The sequence below is a fragment of the Meles meles genome, chromosome 10 (genome assembly GCF_922984935.1).
Source record: "Meles meles chromosome 10, mMelMel3.1 paternal haplotype, whole genome shotgun sequence".
NCBI lineage: Eukaryota > Metazoa > Chordata > Mammalia > Carnivora > Mustelidae > Meles > Meles meles.
The window spans coordinates 97,289,049-97,306,933 of NC_060075.1; the positions used below are offsets into that span (position 1 = coordinate 97,289,049).

Consider the following 17,885-nt stretch of genomic DNA (forward strand, 5'->3'; position numbering starts at 1 on the left):
TGAGCCGAAAGCAGAATCCCCGCCGACTGAGCCGCCTGGGTGTCCTGTGGGGGTTTGGCTGCTGACTGTGTCCTTGAGATGGCTCCCATCTCCCGCTGCTGTGTGGTGGGAACACCTTACACGCTGCCGTGCCTCTCTCACCAATTCTGTGTTCAGGGATGTCGCCTGGGTGGCTCGAGCGAGACCATGGTGACACCATTTATACCATGGAAACTGGAAAATTCTACAAATAAGATCTTTCTCCCCGAGAGCTAGTTATTAAACACTGACCAGCCCACCATGGGTGTTGACTCACAGCACACACGGGTGAGCACTGAGAGCCCGTGGTTGTGTGGGGACCAGCCTTGAGGCTTCCTTTCATGGACTTGGATGGGAGCCCAGTGAGCAGCCACGTGGGGCCTTGAGCTAGAGCTGGGCCCGAGGTGGTGCCTTTCACCCACGGCCAACTCCCTTCCCCTGGGAGCCAAGGGCACAGGGCCCACCGGCAGGCCTGACCTGCTGGGGAAGGGTAGACGACAGCGACATGAGTCTGATGATAGACTGAGTGCCTTCCTTTCTACAAGTGCCTGACCTGGATGTCGTTAATGGCTTTTGTGTTCCAGCAACGCCATCTGAACATGTGTCCGGGGAAGGCTGCATGATCACAGCAGGCTGGGAGGAGGGTGCCGCAGAGGGAGGCGGGAGGTGGTCAGGCTACGCTGCCGGACACGGTGCGGGGAGAGACTGTGGGGGGTGGTCCCTGCGTTGGACTTGGGAAGAGTCGTGACCCAGCACTCTTCCATAAGGACACTGAGTTATGAGACCATCTAGATCTTATGTCCAGGTTGCGCAGATCTCTGTCCTGTATTAAATGTAGACCCATAAAAAAACCCGACAGACGCCTCTTGAGTGCCGAGTGGTGTTTGCAGTCGTAAAGGAAGGTGAGCACGCCCGGCTTTCAAAGCTGCCTCGAAGGCTGCCTTTATGCTTCCAATTACTAGTGGCTGTCAACAGCTCGGGCTGCCAGCAGTTAGGTCCGTCTGGAGAGCGAGCGGGAGTTCCTGTCTTTGATGACAAAAATAGGACTGGGCTGATCTCAGGGTGCGAAGCCTCTAGGACGGCTCAAGGTTTTCCAGAGTGCGAGGCTTTTGGAAACAGAAATGCTCCCAGGCTCCGGGGTGAGAAGTGCTCGGTGCCCTGCAAGGGTGAGCCAAAGGCATGGCTATTTTTAGTTTTCCGGAGTTTGACAGAATGGTCTGACAGAGGGTTGCGTGGTGCTAACGAGGCGTCGCAGCGGGAGGGAGCACCCTGGGGCTCGGTGGTGGAAAACAGCAGCAAGGAGCTAAACAGAGATCAGAAAAAAAATTACGTTAAATTATGATGCACGTGCCCAGTGAGTCGGGACGTGGAGCATGTGGCTGGAACCCAGGTTGGGTTTCCAACCCTCTCCCCAAATCTAGCCCTTTGGACCCACCTGTGGACCGCATTGCCTCTGCAAAGCATGCTGGGTGCACCTCCCTGACCAGTTCCTATAGACCTCTGGTGGTCAGACCCTGACTTGCGCACTTGGTGGCCTGATCCTGTCCCCAAAGTCCAGCCTTGTGGATGTCAGCCTCGGCCTTTGCACCCGACACTCCCTGCACAGAGCCCAGTGCGTCTGTGACAAAGGGAGCCGGAACTCACCTTCCCGCATCCTTGCAGCTGGGATGGGATGCCCACTGTCCTCCACAACCCCACATATTTCAAAATCATTGTGTTGCTAAAATTAAGAATAAATCCATAGTGGGAATATTATAAATGAGTAGAATTACATAAAACTGGCATAAAATTACTGAATTCTAAACTAAAGCCTCTTTTCTAGGAAGGAAGGCAGTTTGGGGCAGAGGCCCTAGAGCAGTGGGCTTCATTCATCCTCTGTTCTCAGAAAGGAGTTGTACCCCTCGTTCTGGCCCAGGGGAATCCGTGCACCTGTGTGCTGGGCAGAGGGGCCTCCGCAGAGGAGGGAGAATACTGAGATGGGACCGGACGTCCCCCTGCCTTGTCCAATGGCTGTCTGTCGGCAGGCGTCTTCCCCGGGATGGAAGCCTCTGGGAGGCAGGTGATGAATGAATGGATGATAGGATGGACAGCTCTGTAGGATTTCTGTTCAAGCTTCAACCCCCCATTGATTGGGAAAATGTGAACTTGGAAAGGGACTCATAATCCTGGGCAAGTTAGTGAGTGGGTACCAAGTGTGTGGTGGTCTGCTGGCTGGGTGAGCTCCCCCGTGACACAGTTCTGAGGTGCTGCTGGTGGTGTGAGTCTGGGTGCCCTGGTCCCGTGTCACTGCTCCCCGTGAGTGCTCCCCTGTTATCCTGGTAACTCCTGGGTCCCCAGGTGGGTTCTGCTCAGCTGTGTCTGGTGACTCCTGAGCTCGGGTACCATTCGGTATCTTCCACGGTTCACTTTCCTTGGGAAATCGATGTCTTAGGTCTCTCTGACCAGCAAAATGATTCATGGTTTCGTTTGCAAGAGAAACTGATGGTGGTTTTGAGGGAAACTTTTACGCGTTGTGTTGAGCAGAAATACTACGTAAATGTAGACTTGCATTTGATCCCTTTCTCACCTTCATTGGCAGAAGCTGGGGCCGCACTTCCGCCCTCAGGAAGAGTCAGGGGATGTCAATAAAATATGATGACGTAACAAAATTCTGGCGAGGTGGCTCAGTTCTGTGCAGCAGAATTTCTGGGTCCAGGGAAGCCACTGGGACGCATGTCTGTACGCACGCCAACACGTGGGCTGTTTTCCAGTTCTTTTCAATTTCACATGACTGTGTTCATCACTCGATTTTACATAGGATGTGCTTTTCATTTTATAGGTATTTTATATAGGTATTACTCGTGTGTGTGTGTGTGTGAAATGATTGGTATTTCATAAGGCTGGATCATGCTTCAAAGAAGATGCTAAGACAGGGCTGCCTGGGGGGCTCAAAGGGTTAAACGTCTGTCTTCGGCTCAGGTCATGATCTCAGAGTCCTGGGAGGAAGCCCCTCATCAGGGTCCCCACTCAGTGGGGAGCCTGCTTCTCCTTCTCCCTCTGCCCCTCCCCCCTGCTTGTGCTCTCAAATAAATAAGTAAAATCTTAAAAAAGAAAAGAGGATGCTAAGGTAGCCAAGGACCCTTAGAACTGGACCTAGACTGGGGGGTCTCACTGTGCTCCTCACCGAGGGGGGGCAGGGACTTTCAGGGCAGGGGAGACCCAGGTTTTCCCCACGGTGTCTACGGACAGCCACATATGATTTCTTCTCAGGAGTGGGCTCTGTGGCTGGGAATGCTGCAAAGGCTCAGTTTTCAAACTAGGAATGAATGAACTCCGGTCGCCAGCTGGACGGTGCTCCTTCTCTGGCAGGCCTTGGAGAGCACACCCCCTGCCTGGACCATGAAATGCTGAGCCAGGACTAGGAGGCGGGATCTCCCGGCACCCAGCCAAGGGCTCCTTCTGCTCTGCAAGGGGCAGGTGCAGTAAGACCTGCTGGGACGTCCTCAGTCTCCAACACTGTGTTTGCGCAGGCGGAGGAGGCGAGCAGAATGCTGCATTGTACGGAGTCCTCGGGGTGGGCTGGGGGGCACACGTTCACCCAGAAACCAGGTATGAGCCTCCATGGACAAGTGTGTGTGTTTCTAACTGGATCTCTGCTGTTTTCTAGGAAATGCAGAAGATGTGGTCCTCACCCCCTCAGCTCAATTGTGAAGGTCTCAGCAGGAATCTTTCTAGCTCCTTGGAAAGCCTCAAGAGCAGCCTGGAGCACGCCACCCACCGGGACTGTGAATGCCGGCCGCTGCTGGACTTGGCTCGGCAGCATGTGCGCACGTACGTATGTCCCGGGGTCCCCTGCCTGCCCCCGTGTTTTCCTTCATAAGGAAGTTGTCTTGAGTTACTAATCTCAGTTTATCCATCTTGGAACATGGTGGGTGCCACATACAGTCTAGACAGCAGCAGAGTTTTCCACGGCTGGAAGATTGCAGTGGTGAAATATATGGGCCGCATTCGTGGCAGGCTTGCTTTACTGACGAACAAGATGTGAGATCCAAGGTCTGACGCTGTAATACAGTGTTCAGTACGTTTTGTAAGAGCGGGCAACGATTCTTCAAATTCCCTTCTTACTGGGGTAATTGTGTCCCGTGTCCTCCATGTGCAAACCAGTGGAAGAGGAGATCACACCCTCCGTAGTCTGCAAAAAGACTTATGCACAGAAAGAAGGGTCGTCGACTCCAGAATATCCCAACTTCTCACGCGTTCCCTGATCTAGTCTCTCCATTCTCTCCACATGTATGTGAAGCCACTTACGCTTCTTCATCCTCCCAACTCATCGGGCCTGGCCGGGGCCCCAGAAACCGTGCTGGGGTCGTGACAGTCACGGGCATCCCTGTGTGGGGGGCGTCAGGAGATGTGGCGTGTCTGATTATCTGAAGAACGTTCTGGAAATGTAATGTTATCCGGCTCATCTCCTGGGAACGGAGGCCAGATTGTTCACTCCAACCTTGTTTCTGGTGTTTTATCTTGCCTACGTTCGCTTTGATTTTCGGCCATTTTAGGTTGGCGCAGAGCCTCGAGAAGACCTGGTTATCCGGAAATCCCGTGCTGACCTTTCTCGGCAATTTCATAGTGACGGAAGGTAAGACGGGTTTCCCGCAGCTCGGCTCAGTTATGAAGGAAGTGTGCCTTCTCCCACAAATACGTTACTGAAGTAGAACGTACGAAGGGAAGGTTGCGCTGTATGGGACAAAGTATTCAGAACTTGGCTGCTCTCATGCATTTGGGGTTAAGAAGGAAAGTTCTGGAATCCTGCGTCCCAAAACCAGAACCAGGGTGGAAGAGAAGCTTTTGTGTCCTCCTGTCCCTGCCTCCCCAGACAAGCCATGTGATGTCCGTATGTCTCTGCTTTCTGTCCGCTCTATCTGTACAATTCATAAGCACCAACATGCCACATGTGGAGAGTTCTGGAAACTCCTTATGTGATCCTCCTCTTGGTTAAAAAAAAAAAAAGTGGGATAAGGAAACACATAGAATGAGTTTTTCTAGGAACCAGTCACTTCCCTATGAAAAAGGTCTTTGTAGAGTAAATCCTAAAATACACGAATCTTAGAGTGGTCAGGAGAGCATGAAAGACCACACATCCTGGGTCTGTTTTATTTCAGTGTGAATGACCTCGGCTACTCTAGGGTAGGGTCATGGTGTCCTCCAGCGTGTGCTTGCCAGCGTCTAATATGGATCTGTGTTTTCACAGTCAATATTAGCCAGACGTTTATGATTACAGGATTTCCTTTTGATGATTTTTCAGATGTAAAAGTCAAAGATTTGGTGCAGAACATCTCCAAGCTAACGCACGAGCTTCGATCTTCCATCCACATCTCCAACGAGACTATCCACACCCTTCTAGAAGCCAGCATCTCCCGTTCACAGGTGCGGAGCCAATGCGTCTCTGTCCCTCTGCCCCCTGCCATCCTGGGGCCAGCCTGGCACTGTGGTCCCTTGTCCCCTGCCTCTCCCATCCTGTGCCAAGGGACTAGCTACAGACGGGAAGGACATGAGAGGGCAAGACAGGAGTGAGAGGGTGTCTCTCTTGCATCAGAAACTTGGGATCTTTAATTTCATAACATTGTCTTGTTGGGTTAGAAAGGGTAAAATTGGCGATGATATTTATTCCCGTTATTTCTAGCCTTGATGCACGGCATCCCCCGGAGGGTCCTGCTTGTTTAGGTAAGGGTTGCAGAATCCTCAAAAATATGCAAAAACAGAAACACATAGAAAGTTCTAAACTTCAGCCGTGCTTGTCTTTAAGTCAAGAATACCCGTGAGCTGTCTATGTGCAGAGGGGGTGGCTTATCACACAAGCAGGTGGGCGATGAGCTGTGTCCCGTCCACGATGGCCAGGATACAGGGTCAGTGCACCGAGGGGGGAGGGAGGCGCGTGTGCTGGCTGGTGGTGGATGCGGTTTGTGCACAGAGGTGAGGAGAGTGAATCCATGCCCCCCACAGCTGGTATCACCGGGTCCTTGGCTGTTGGTGAGATATCTTCCAAGCTCTTCTAGTTGGCGTCTACTCTCTCCACTGAGAACCTTCCAGAAGCACTAACCGTGAAGATGGTTCCCAAGTGGATGTTTTTTATCAGTAGACACTTAATTTCGTGTTGATTTTGGTTAACTGGGGCCTTGATTTTGGTTAACTGGGGCCCCGTGCAAGCTCTGGCAGGTAGATCAGTTACGGCACACCTCACTTTAGTGTGTATGGCAGACCCTCACAGATTTTAGGTTTGTGGCGCCCCTGCATCGAGCGAGTCTATCTGTGCCAGAGTTTTAGCAGCATCTGCTCACATCACGTTTCTGTCCATTCTGGTCATTCTTGTGATGTTTCAACCTTGTTCATCGTTACTGTGTTTGTTACCAAGACCTGGGAGCCGTGGTTGGGATTCGCCGAAAGCTCAGATGGCAGGTAACGGTTTTGAGCAATAAAGCATTTTTTTTTTTAACCCAGAAATGTACTTTTAAAAGACACTGTGCTATTGCAAACTTAGTAGACTATAGCACAGGGCAAACCTATGCTTTACGTGCACCAGGAAACCAAAAATTTCATTTGACTCTCATTATCGCGATACTCTCCGTATCGGAGCGGTCTGGGACCGAACCTCAGGATCCCAGAGGTGCACACATAGCGTTCAGCATTAACTGCATTAAGAAAGACATCAGTAAGAAGCCAGGAACCCTGACTTCAAATTATAGTATCACCAAGTTATTTATGGTGAGTCACACAGTGTCTTGTCTGTCTTCAAGGAAAAATCCCACTGGTGGTTACTGAGCACCACATACAGATGGAGGATTGGGGGTTTGGGGATAAGGTGGGCGCAGAGAACACGTCCTTGTACATAAGCAGTGATTAGATTCGATTTGAAATCTTCAGTTACTGGAACTTCTAGTGGGGGCGGGGAGTCCCTCCTGGGGTCCCTTGCCAAGCTTATAGGACTTGGGCTTAGGCTCAACGATTAAATATTTTTTAATTGCAGTGTAGCTGACCTGTAATATGAAGTTAGTTCTGCGTGTCCAGCACGGCAGTGCACCAGCCACATGCATTACGAGACACTCGCCCCAACATGTCTGCCACAGTGTCATTGATTGCATCCTCTAGGCTGTACTTTTCATTCCCAAGTTATTTCTCTTGTAACTGAACATTTGTATGGTGATCTTAATCCCTGTCACACGGTTCGCCCCTCTCTCCACCCATCTCTCCCCTGACAAACGAACAAACAAGAGGAGACCCCAGGAAAGAGAGGAGCGGACTCCTAAATACAGAGGAGGGAGGGTGGGCTCCGCTCTGGGGATGGTGGCGACCCGAGGCAGCAGGCGGCCAGCAGGTGTCACTGGCGCTCTATCCTGGGAGGGGCCGGGCATTCCTGTGTCTTGCTTTGCCTCATTGACGGTGTAAACCATTGTGGTCCCTTGAAGAGGGGCCCGGTGGGTAATTGGGAGGTTGCGTGGCTCTTGCAAGCCTGTATTTCTGCCCTTCGACGAAATAACGAAGCTATTTGCTTTGCTCGTGAAATGTTTCCACGGACCCACCCGTGTCTACAAGGTCCTAGGGAAGGAATTCACGTTCAGGGAGGGGACCGCGCTGTGGGGTCTGTTTTCTTCTGGACTGCCAGGCTGACCGCTGCACCGTGTTTTTGGTGGTAAGCTCGACAGCTTCCTCTCTGGGCTTGTCTATCCTACTTTCCATCAGTTTGCAAATCTGTCACATGGGCAGATTGCCAGAACCCACATTCATTTATTCATTCATTCATGGAAAAGCTCCCTTTCCACAAGGGGTCCTTCCTCCAGTGCTAAGGGAGCAAATGTTCCAGAACCTTCTATGGCAGTGGCACACAAAGACATAAACGTGCTGTATGGGGAAGACTCCACGTGCGGGTGACACGTCAGTGGTGGAGACGGGTCACACAGGGCCTCAGGCAGCCATGACAAGAAGCCACGGGCTCTGAAGAGCCACGTGGGAGAGGCCCAGGCTTGGACCCCAAGGGCACAGGGCTGGAGGCAGGGAGGCCCCCCGGCGGTGCTGCGTTCTTCACTGTGAAACCAGAATCGCAGACCTGGGCATGTGGCGTCCGCCTCGCTCGCCTGCGTCCCGGGCGACCCCTCCACCTGCCCTGTGACTCCGGAGAGCAGGCGTTTCGTGCTGCTTTGCCCTGTCGTGGGCCTTGGATCAGCGGTCACTTCCTTCCTTGTATTCGGCCACATTTTGATTCTTTAAAATTGCAGCGAGGTCCGAGTCAGGACCCAGGAAGACTGGGAGTCTGTCTCCCATCCCGTTATTTTCTTCTCCAAACAAAGGGGTGCACCGGCAAGGTCTGGGAAGACGGGCGCTGTCCATGGTCCTGAGCGGGTTCGTTCCTCCTGTGGGGGTTCTTGTGGAGGAAGGGGGAGGGGGTCCCCAGAGAGCCCTCATCAGGAAGGTGTTCTGAGACTTTCTCTTATTTCGCTTGGGCAGAGAGGCGTGCGCCTCTCATTTGAGGCTGGTTCTGTGGGCATCATGAGCAGCTGGCCGGTGCGGTTTGGGAGCAGAGAGATTCCGGATGGGGATTTACCCAGCAGCTCACATCCCGTTTGTTGCTGCACATGGAGTTTGTCTGCTGAAAAGCTGCAAAACATAGATCTTGGTGTAGCTCCCTCCGGGGTAGACAGCAGGTAAAATCGGCTTTTTTTGGCAACCACCCGCTGCCGCCCCAGCTCCGCCCCAGAGAGAAGACAATAATTATTGTGTGAGTGGCGTTGAAGGTCTCTGGCCCACATGGAGGATTCTGGTCTGGCGTTCCCTGGAAGACACGGCCAGCTCTGTGGGGCATCTGATCCTGGAAGCTAAGTCCCCCCATTTCCCACAAGGGATGCCTTCTCTGCACTTCAGGCTGGATGTGTGGTCCTTTTAATCCAGACCCCTCTGCCTCTCTGCCACCTCTGAAAGCAGAACTGTCCCTCGCTGCTTCCAAGGGGGTGCATCTGTCCCTGGTCACACCGACACAAATAGCTTTAACCTGTTTTATAGGATTTGCGCTGATCTCTGCCCAAGTACCTCTTGCTAGTTGCAGTCAGTTATTCCTCACTTCTGCGAATCTTTCATCCTGGCTCGACTTGGCAAAGTGCCGTGCATGTCTCTCAGCCTTGCTCATCCCCAAGGACAGGAGCCACCATGTGTGTTCGTGCAAGTCAGGAGTGCAGAGGGTTGGCCGTGGTCTGGGCAGGTGCAGGAGCACCTGCCTATAAGTTTGTCTCTTAAATCAGCCACTGCATGTAATCTGGGTCCTGGCAACAATGTGCTAGCCTTTGGACGTCCTAGTGTCCTGTCTGAAGGAGACTTTGGTATCAACTTGACTCGTTGATTGTGGCTCTCCCAACGTAGTTTGTGGCCATTGCCACGTTCTCCAAGATCTTGTGGATGACTCACAGTCAGGATTGATCCAGGTGCCTACCCTGCTGTGTGCTGACAATTCCTAGGGTCCACTTTAAGAAATAAAGCTGAGGTTGGGACCCCTGGGTGGCTCAGTGGTTAAGCATCCAACTCTTGATTTTGGCTCAAGTCATAGTCTCAGGGTCGTGAGGTCAAGCCCCATGTCAGGCTCTGTGCTGCCCCATACCCCCACTCTCTCTCTCTCAAGAATAAAAGAAAGAAAACTAAGGTAGATTTCATTTCTTCCGTGATTTTTTTTCTCTGTCTTTCTTTCTTTTTTTTTTAAAGATTTTATTTATTTATTTATTTGACAGAGAGAGACACACAGAGAGAGCAGGAACACAAGCAGGGGGAGCAGGAGAGGGAGAAGCAGACTCCCTGCTGAGCAGGGAGCCCAATGCGGGGCTCCATCTCGGGACCCTGGGATCATGACCTGAGCCGAAGGCAGATTTAACGACTGAACCACCCAGATGCCCCCTCCATGACTTTCTAAAAACTGAACATAGTAACCCCATTATCCTGTCTGGAGCCTGGAGAGGAGAAAATGTTCTGGAAGTGGAGACAGAGAATCAGGTGGGAGCTATCCCAATCTGCTGCAAAGCCGGGATCTGCCTCAGTAGACAAGGAGGGCTGTGACTGTTGCCCCGGGAGCCAGCCTGCAGCTCGGTGCAGGGGAGAGGGGGCCCTGTAGACGTAGGGGGAGCCACGGTCAGCACCCATGTGCCCTCGGCCTTCCTCTGGAGCCCTTCCGTCTGGTCTGCTGCCCTTCCCAACAGGTCCTCATAGTTCCCTCCCGCTCCTGTTGCTGGTGCTTGTCTGTGCTTGGAGCTCGTCATCGTGGGAGCAGATCCGAGAGCTCAGTGGGACACAGGGGGCAGAGAGCCCCACTGCTCCTCTCTGCTGGTGCTGGATGGAGGGGTTCCCCTGTGCTCTCATCTTGCTGACTCTCTCGGCACCACTGAGGCACAGCTGACTTGCTCTCGCTGTTCCCAGTCCTTCTGCATCACTGGCCATGTTTCCCGCTGGGTCATAATTAAGCAGAGAGTGGCCGTCCATTTCCATGCTTCCTTGCACCTCTGCATTGCAAACTGTCAGCCGCACAGAGCAGGGACTGTCCCCGAGGCGTGCCAGGCTCTCAGTGCAGGGAGCTGCCCTCCCAGACCCCAAACACAGATGTGTGAGCCAAGCGTCAACACCTTGGCCTCCCTGTTTCTGATTGGTGGCCGTATCAGCCTAAGCAAAGCCACAGGTCACAGACGCATGGTTCGCTTGGACGAGAACTCACACGTGGCGTGTCCAACCTGACAAAATGGAGTGTTATTTCTGTTTCTTTCCTCCCCACCTGTTTCCACATGCTTCAAGTGGCTTCCGTGCTGGAAAAATGGACGCGGTGAAATTCAGGGAGGATGAAGAATAAGGTTTGGAAGACTACAGAGGAGTGGAGACAGATATGCTCAGATATGACTTGCTCACGCCGTGTGCCCCAGTTTCCATATGATGGGGCGGGACCCTCGCTTTTGGTTTAAATAGGTGTACACAAGTTTTTAAGACATGTTTTTGCCCTGGGACAAATTCTAGAAGAGGTATTGACCATGACCCTCCCTGGGGGCCACTGGGTGGATGCTCTAGATGGCAGCTAAGAACGGGCTGCAGAGCAAATGCAGATGAGCTGTCATTGGCCTGTTCCAGTTGATGCTCACTCGAAGGCAGGGACAAGCCTCTGGAGTTGTGGGCTTGGGTGGATCCCGTTTTCAAGGAAAATTTCATATAGAAGCCCGCTCCATGGAACCGACCCAAGACGAGGCTGCCCCAGTCAAAGCAAATGCTGGATGTTCCTTCGTACTCGCCCATCATGCCCATCCGCCCACTGCTCGGGGCGTGTACCCTGCCCCCATCCAAGGCAACTACACTCCACCCCCAGGAGAACACATTTAAAAACAGTGGCATTAAGAAAATCTTTCCCAAGTTGTGTCTACACCCTACACGTCCCATATGGAAAAAGGGATCTTGGTTAATTAGGTGTGAAAACACTAAATTTATCTCTCACAAAGATTCAAAAAGTACATTAGCATAAGAGAGCATCCTAGCCATTTGTGATCGTTGGTTTTGTATGTCAGGTTGGTTAGCCGTGGCACCCAGGTGTTTGGTTAAATGCCAGTCTCACTGTTGCCTAAAGGAAATTTTGGAGGAGATTAACATTTGTATCAGTAGATGGTTGCATAAAGACCACGATGAAGGTGGGCCTCGTCCAATCAGTAGAAGGCTGTGAGCAAAAAGACTTTAGGTCCCCAGGCAGGGAGGGAGTTCTGCCTTCAGACTCCCAACTGCGGCTCCTCCCTGGGTCTCCAGCCTGCTGGCCCATCCTGAGGATTTTGGACTTAAACCTGCACAATCACTCCAGCCAGTTCCATAAAATATCCATAAATGCGCATCTTATTGGCTTTGACTGATAGACCTGATTAATACCGTCTTCTATTTCTTGATGGCTTTCCTGCACCCTCTTTGGCATTATAGGAAGGCATCTGGTGAGTCCTGTGCTCGGGAGGCTCCTAATAAATGAACAGTAGCTTCGGTTCACAAAGGGTCTTGCTTGGTCTGGACGGTTCACACCAGTGATACCCGCATCACAGTGTAGACAGACATGGGACGTGCAGTTGTGAAATTTTGCTTTATGCCTTGTCCATTTTGAAGGTCATTAGCTGCAAGCCATCCCCAAATGGAGACGTGCCTTAGATCCCTTCCCTGTGGCATGTCACGGTCGTACTGGATGTCCCCATCTCTCCTCTGAGTGGGCGCACTTTTTCTTTTTGAAAACGGTAACAGGCGTGGAGAACTGGTCTTCATTTTGGTTGTGGAAGAGAATAGTTTCACACTGACAGCTGAAAAGTGAAGGTTGAGACCTCGTGTCAGCGGGAAGAGTAGAGGTTGTGTGTGGGGCTCGCGGGGTCGAGGGTGGAGGGTCCTGTGGTCCTGCTCCTGTGTCCTCAGAAAGGGCAGATCCCTTCAACATTGGAGAATTATGTGCACATTTTTAGAAATGTTTCCACTAGGAATGTTAGGAACCGCACAGAGGCTTGGATTCCATGTGTTCTTATGGGTAAATTCTCAGCCCATTGGGAAAACACGCTTTCGGGGTGGGAGTCCCTCACTGAGGATGCACTGTGCTGGGGGCTGCAGGTGCTGCTGGGCTCACCTCTGACCCTCCCGCTTCCACGCAGGTCCTCTTGGGGGCCCTCATGGTGGCCCTGTCCGGGAGGTGCGATGCAGACTCTCTCCGGCTGCTGCTGGAGCTTCCCGAGGCCCACAGGTCCTGGGCTGCAGTGGAGGAACTGTGCAGCCTGCCCGGGCCCCACGTGTATGCTCTGATCATGTCCATGAGTCAGAACCTGAATCTGCGCAATGTCATTTACAAAGTAAGCGGGTGACCGTGGGGGGCGGCCTGACTGTGGCCACGTGCCATCTGCAGAGGGTTCGTGGGGAGGGGCGGGCAGGTGCCTTAGCCAACTTCCCCATCCCATTCATGTGTGTTGACTCTGGGGTGGGGTTTGGAATCAGGGGGTGCTCAGGAGACCTTCCATGGGGTCCCTGGGGTCAGGCCTGTGGGGACACTTGGCACGGCATTGCTGGCTGTCAGTGTAGTCAGCACAGGAGAACCCACTAGGAAAAGCCCTCCTAACTTCAGGGCTGGGTTCCCCTCCTCCTTAAGAGCCCTTCCTGGGATACCTCTGGGGAAGCTGGGTTCCTTGGGCCATGCCCCCTTCCCCTCGGAGTCGGGAGCTGCTCCCACCCCTCCTTGGCCATGGCTTCTCTGTCCCATTGTGTCCTGAGACCCACAGCCTCTGTCTTGTGAGGGTTACACACCTGCCTCTGCCAGGACCTGTCCAGGAGAAGGATGTGATGGTGGGAGGGAACATGGGCCAGGTCCTGGTCACTTTGGGAACCAGTTCATTACCTGCCCTACACACTCCTGCACACAGTGGGATGAGGGTGAGAAGGGTCTGACAAATCCAAAGATGACAATGTGTGCTGGAGAAGGTTGACAGTGGACAGTGAGCACGGCTGACCTGGGGCACCCACGATTACTCCCCCATGGACCGCCCTCTGGGCTCTACCTCTTCTAGAAGTTCCTCATCTGTCCTCCACTGTTCGGGTCTTAGTTATGCTCTCAGAGACCTAGCTCTTACCCTTAGGGACCAGTCTTGTTCCCCGTTTCTCCCTGGTGTGGATTTGTCGACAACTGGGCTACTCAGAGATGCCACAGGTGTTGCCAATCCGGCAAGGGCGCTCTGGGTGCCTCCAGCCTGGGAGAAGAGCTTTGGGGTCAGGAAAAGGAGAGGTTTGCCATCCCGACCCTCTTTCCTCTGTGGTCTCCCTCCCATGGTTAAGTATTGGGTTACGCACATGCACATTCATTCTGAGCGCAAGTGCTAACTTTCAGATCCAGTATCCCCTCCCAAGTCCCCACGCTTCCCCTGGGACACGGATGCAGTCTGATGACAAGCCAGGGTTTTAGTGCCATTCTGTTATGCACGCAGAACTCAACCCCCCCGCCCCCGCCCCCAGTGAAATTAGTGCTTCCAAGTAAGTCCTCTGTGGAGGGGCATGAGGATGTGTGGGCTGGGGTCAGTCTCCCCGATGGAAGGAGAAGGACACCACCACTCATCACACCAACTACGATGCATCAGGAGCCTTCTAGGAGCATGGCTGTAGGAAAGCCGCTGGACAGCATACTCCTGGAGATGGTGCAGTGGCCCCAAAACTGCAGGGCGAGTGGCATCGACACCAGGGTCCCAGGTCCACCCACTTCCTGTTGCCCTGATGGTGAATCCGTGAGCCGCTTGCAGAACATGACTTGCCGTGCGGATCTGTGGGTTCCTCTGTCTGTCAGCACTGTGATCCCTTCCCGGTTATCCCTACCATGCGTGTGGTGCACTGGGCACCCCTCCTGGGGTGCAGGCTCCATGAGAAAGGCGAGCAGAGACAGAGACAGAGCCCACACCCGTGTGGAGGGGCATCCTTATTTGCAGAGCCCAGCCAGGAAGAGAGAGCTGTGATCTCGGGCCTGCAGGTCAGCCGCAGAGCCCGCAGCTAAGTGGCAGGTACAAGACGCTAATGAGCAGGAATAAGAAGTTATGACAGTCAGGGCCTCAGCCTGAGTCCAAAAGCCCGAAATTCAGTGTGTGGATGAGCGCAGAGAGAGGAGGCTCGCCGTGATTCCTCCCTTCTTGTGCGAAGAGGCAGTGTCTGCTCGTTTGTCCATGTATCCAGCAGACTCTGAGCCGTCATACCGCCTGCTGTCCTGCTGCTGTAGCTAAGGGATGGGACAGGCACACATCCCCACCCATGAGGAATCTACGGCCCAGAATAGACAAGATGTGAATGATAAATAAAGTACTTAGCAGGTCAGGGTCACAGCACATGTAGGTTTCAAAGGGCACTGCTGTTTCTAAAGTCCCAGGTTAAATGCCCGGCCCCGTCCTTCTCACTGTGAGACTCCTAGATGTCCTGGAATCTCCCAGCTCCTGTCCCTTTGTCCACAAAATGAGCATTAGCATGGCCCAGAGGGATGAGAAGGGTCAATGGAAATGGTTCACAGTGGGTAAATGGAAATCATTTCCCATATAAGAATTGTTCTGTTTTGACCTCTTAAGTGTCCACTTTGGGCACCTCCAACATAAAGAGAAATATTTTGAAAATGATTTGAATTTTTAACAACAGAGTATATCTCTCCCTGGTGTACATTTGAACAGTGTGGGTGCTTTGTTTGCCAAAATGCTGAGCAAGGAGTGCTCTGATACAGGGGACTTTTATATGGCATGAAGTTGTCTCAAGAGAGAAGAAAATCAAATAACCAGGTTTTCACGGCTCAAGCAATGCTCATGAGAGTCGGAAGTCTGGTGGTGATTTCTTGTGCTGTGTTTTTTCCTTTGAGACTCTGATGCCCTTGGAAGCCCACAATGCACTCAGCTCCCTGTTGAATGTGGTCTCCAGGCTCAACCACCTACTTGCCAAAGCCGGCCATGTTCTGGAATACCTCCCCAAATTTCTCCACACGTATAAGATCACCACCTTGCTGGACATGCCCGACTTACAACAGGTGTGTGTTTGCTCTTGGCCCCCGGGGAAAAATTCAGGGTTTCTGTGTCTCGGTGTTTGCTGCTTTTGTCTGTGTTTCTCTTTCTTCTAATGTCTAAAGTCTGCGTGTGGGAACAAAATATAGGAAAAGGACTACCTTCTCTGGCCTGGTGGCAACAGGATGGCAGTAAGGCCAGGTGTCTCCCTAAGAACCGGGGGACGGGGACTTCTTTGAGCTGCACGCACTCACACGGTACGTGGGGATAGTTCACAGATCGTCTGTGAAGATCGAAATCGCTAAACCGAGTATCAGCACAAACGAGATTCCAAGGGCCTGTTTAACCTAATTCTGAGAGTGAAGTGCTCTCACAAACCTTCAAACGTTTATTTACGTATAAATAATTGGCTTACAAAGTACAGATAATTTGCTGCATGCACAAATACAGACTCGAATGAGGTCAGCTGCGTGATGCTAGCTTTGGCCCGGACGCCGTCCACCAGGAGGAGCTGTGTGGCAAGAGCAGATGCGTGGGGACAGACAGAGGCCCAAGTCAGGGTGGGGGCGGACATCAAGGTGCTCGGCGGCCTCTGGCAGGACAGCGCTCTGCCGGCGAGCTGATGCATGATGTAGACAGCTGTCAAGTATCTGGGTAACCTGGCAGTAGGGACGCACTTGAAGACCATTAATTAGTTGGAGCGAGTGATATCTTATGGATCGATCACTTATCACCAGACAGACGAGGATTTGCTGGTGCATGTGCATGTGTGCGTGTGACATTTGTCTCCGTGGCAGGTTTATAGGCCAGGAAAATCACCGCCTGATCTACTGAGTGTTTCAAGGTCAGAGACATCCAAAGCAGAGACCGCGTGCTTGGACTTGTGGAACATCTTGGGTATTGAGGCAGAGAACGGGTTCCCTTTCAGAAGTCTCCGCCATGTGTTGAAATATTGCTCTTTTCCTCGTGTTCTCAGGCCCCACAGCGTGGCCAGTCCAGAAGTTCAGCCTTCAGTTCTTTCCAGTTCGTCATGAAGAAGGTTTGCAAGGATCAAGCATCATTCTTCAGTGGCTCTAATTCGTTCATTAACTTGCCCAGAATTAATGAGCTCCTGGGAGGGGACAAAGAAAAATTCAACATTCCTGAAGATTCAAGTAAGACGACAGTAATTTATTGCATGCGTTGCGATTGGTTTGTGTCTTGGCCATTAACCCTGCTCTGTACGGAACATTCTGTGTGGGCGCACACTGGCAAAGAATTGTCTCCATCCTCTTAGCTCTACCCTCGCTTTCCCTAAGACCACCACATGCTGCCCCAGCAGGTGGCTTTGGAAGCCCCCAGCACAGTGTGCACAGGCCCATCCTCTCCCTGCATTGTCAGGGAAGTGATACCAATATTCTTTCCACATCATGGATGGGACCACTGTGATCAGAGATGAAATCATGTGGCCAAAGAGGCCTAACTTGTTGGGGGTGGGAAACGCTCAACTGTCCAAACCCCCAACACTTGCCAGCATGTTCTGTGGGCCTTCCTAATTAGAACATGTCCACCTAGAATGGCCGGGAGGTCACCTATCAATCCATGGTCTTTTGCCACTGAGCCTCACAGAAGATTTGGAGGAGGCCATATACATTTCTCCTTGTTGTAGGGCTTAGGGGGTTTGTAGGGGCCAAAAGGTGGTGCTGGTCTCTGTGCGTGGACCCCTCACCGATCCAGGTTAGCCAGGGGTCCCAAGTGGGCTGGGCTTCAGGGGCATCTGACTCTCAGGCTTCCAGTCTTTTAAAAAGTCTTGCCTGATTGCTCAGCCAGGATAATCTTTTTGATGAATTCCAAGTCAGCTAATTGCGGACCTTATTAACATCGTCAGGATTCCTTCACGGTGCCTGTGTAACCTACTGAGGGGGGGTGGCATCTGTCATTCACAAATTCCGTCTGCAAGTCAAGGTGCGAAGTCCATCTGAGGGCTGTATTAGCATTCTGTCTACCACCTGCTCCCCAAATATATATATATATATATAAAATGTATATTATATATAATACATATATTATCAATTAGAAATTATGTATTATATACTGATATATATTTATTTAATGTAAAAAGTAGGTATTTAAATCTGTGTTTATGTATGACATGCCCGGGGTGGATAGAGTGCTGGTGGGACTGAGGAAGGGAGGAGAGTGGCAGTTTGCAGAGCTGGAGATGTAGGATAGAGCCATGTAGCAATGACCTTGCAGCCACGTCAGAGACAGTGTGTCAGTGTGCTCATCGGCTAATGGATGATTTGGATAGCTGCCAAATATAACATAATTTGGAAGTATAAACACATTAATGTTATTAATATTTGTTAATTTTTGTTGTCTACTTCT

The 17,885-nt window shown here is 52.0% G+C and overlaps 1 protein-coding gene across 1 annotated transcript in view; it reads left to right on the forward strand.

Annotated features, from left to right (window-relative positions):
• Nucleotides 1–17,885, forward strand: part of ABCA13 (ATP binding cassette subfamily A member 13) — a 322,891-nt gene that overhangs the window by 75,857 nt on the left and 229,149 nt on the right. The window contains exons 22-27 of the mRNA XM_046020270.1: nt 3,665–3,828; nt 4,554–4,633; nt 5,300–5,421; nt 12,666–12,860; nt 15,380–15,544; nt 16,495–16,672. Of these exons, the coding sequence (XP_045876226.1) occupies nt 3,665–3,828; nt 4,554–4,633; nt 5,300–5,421; nt 12,666–12,860; nt 15,380–15,544; nt 16,495–16,672 (904 nt within the window). The remainder of the gene's footprint in view (nt 1–3,664; nt 3,829–4,553; nt 4,634–5,299; nt 5,422–12,665; nt 12,861–15,379; nt 15,545–16,494; nt 16,673–17,885) is intronic.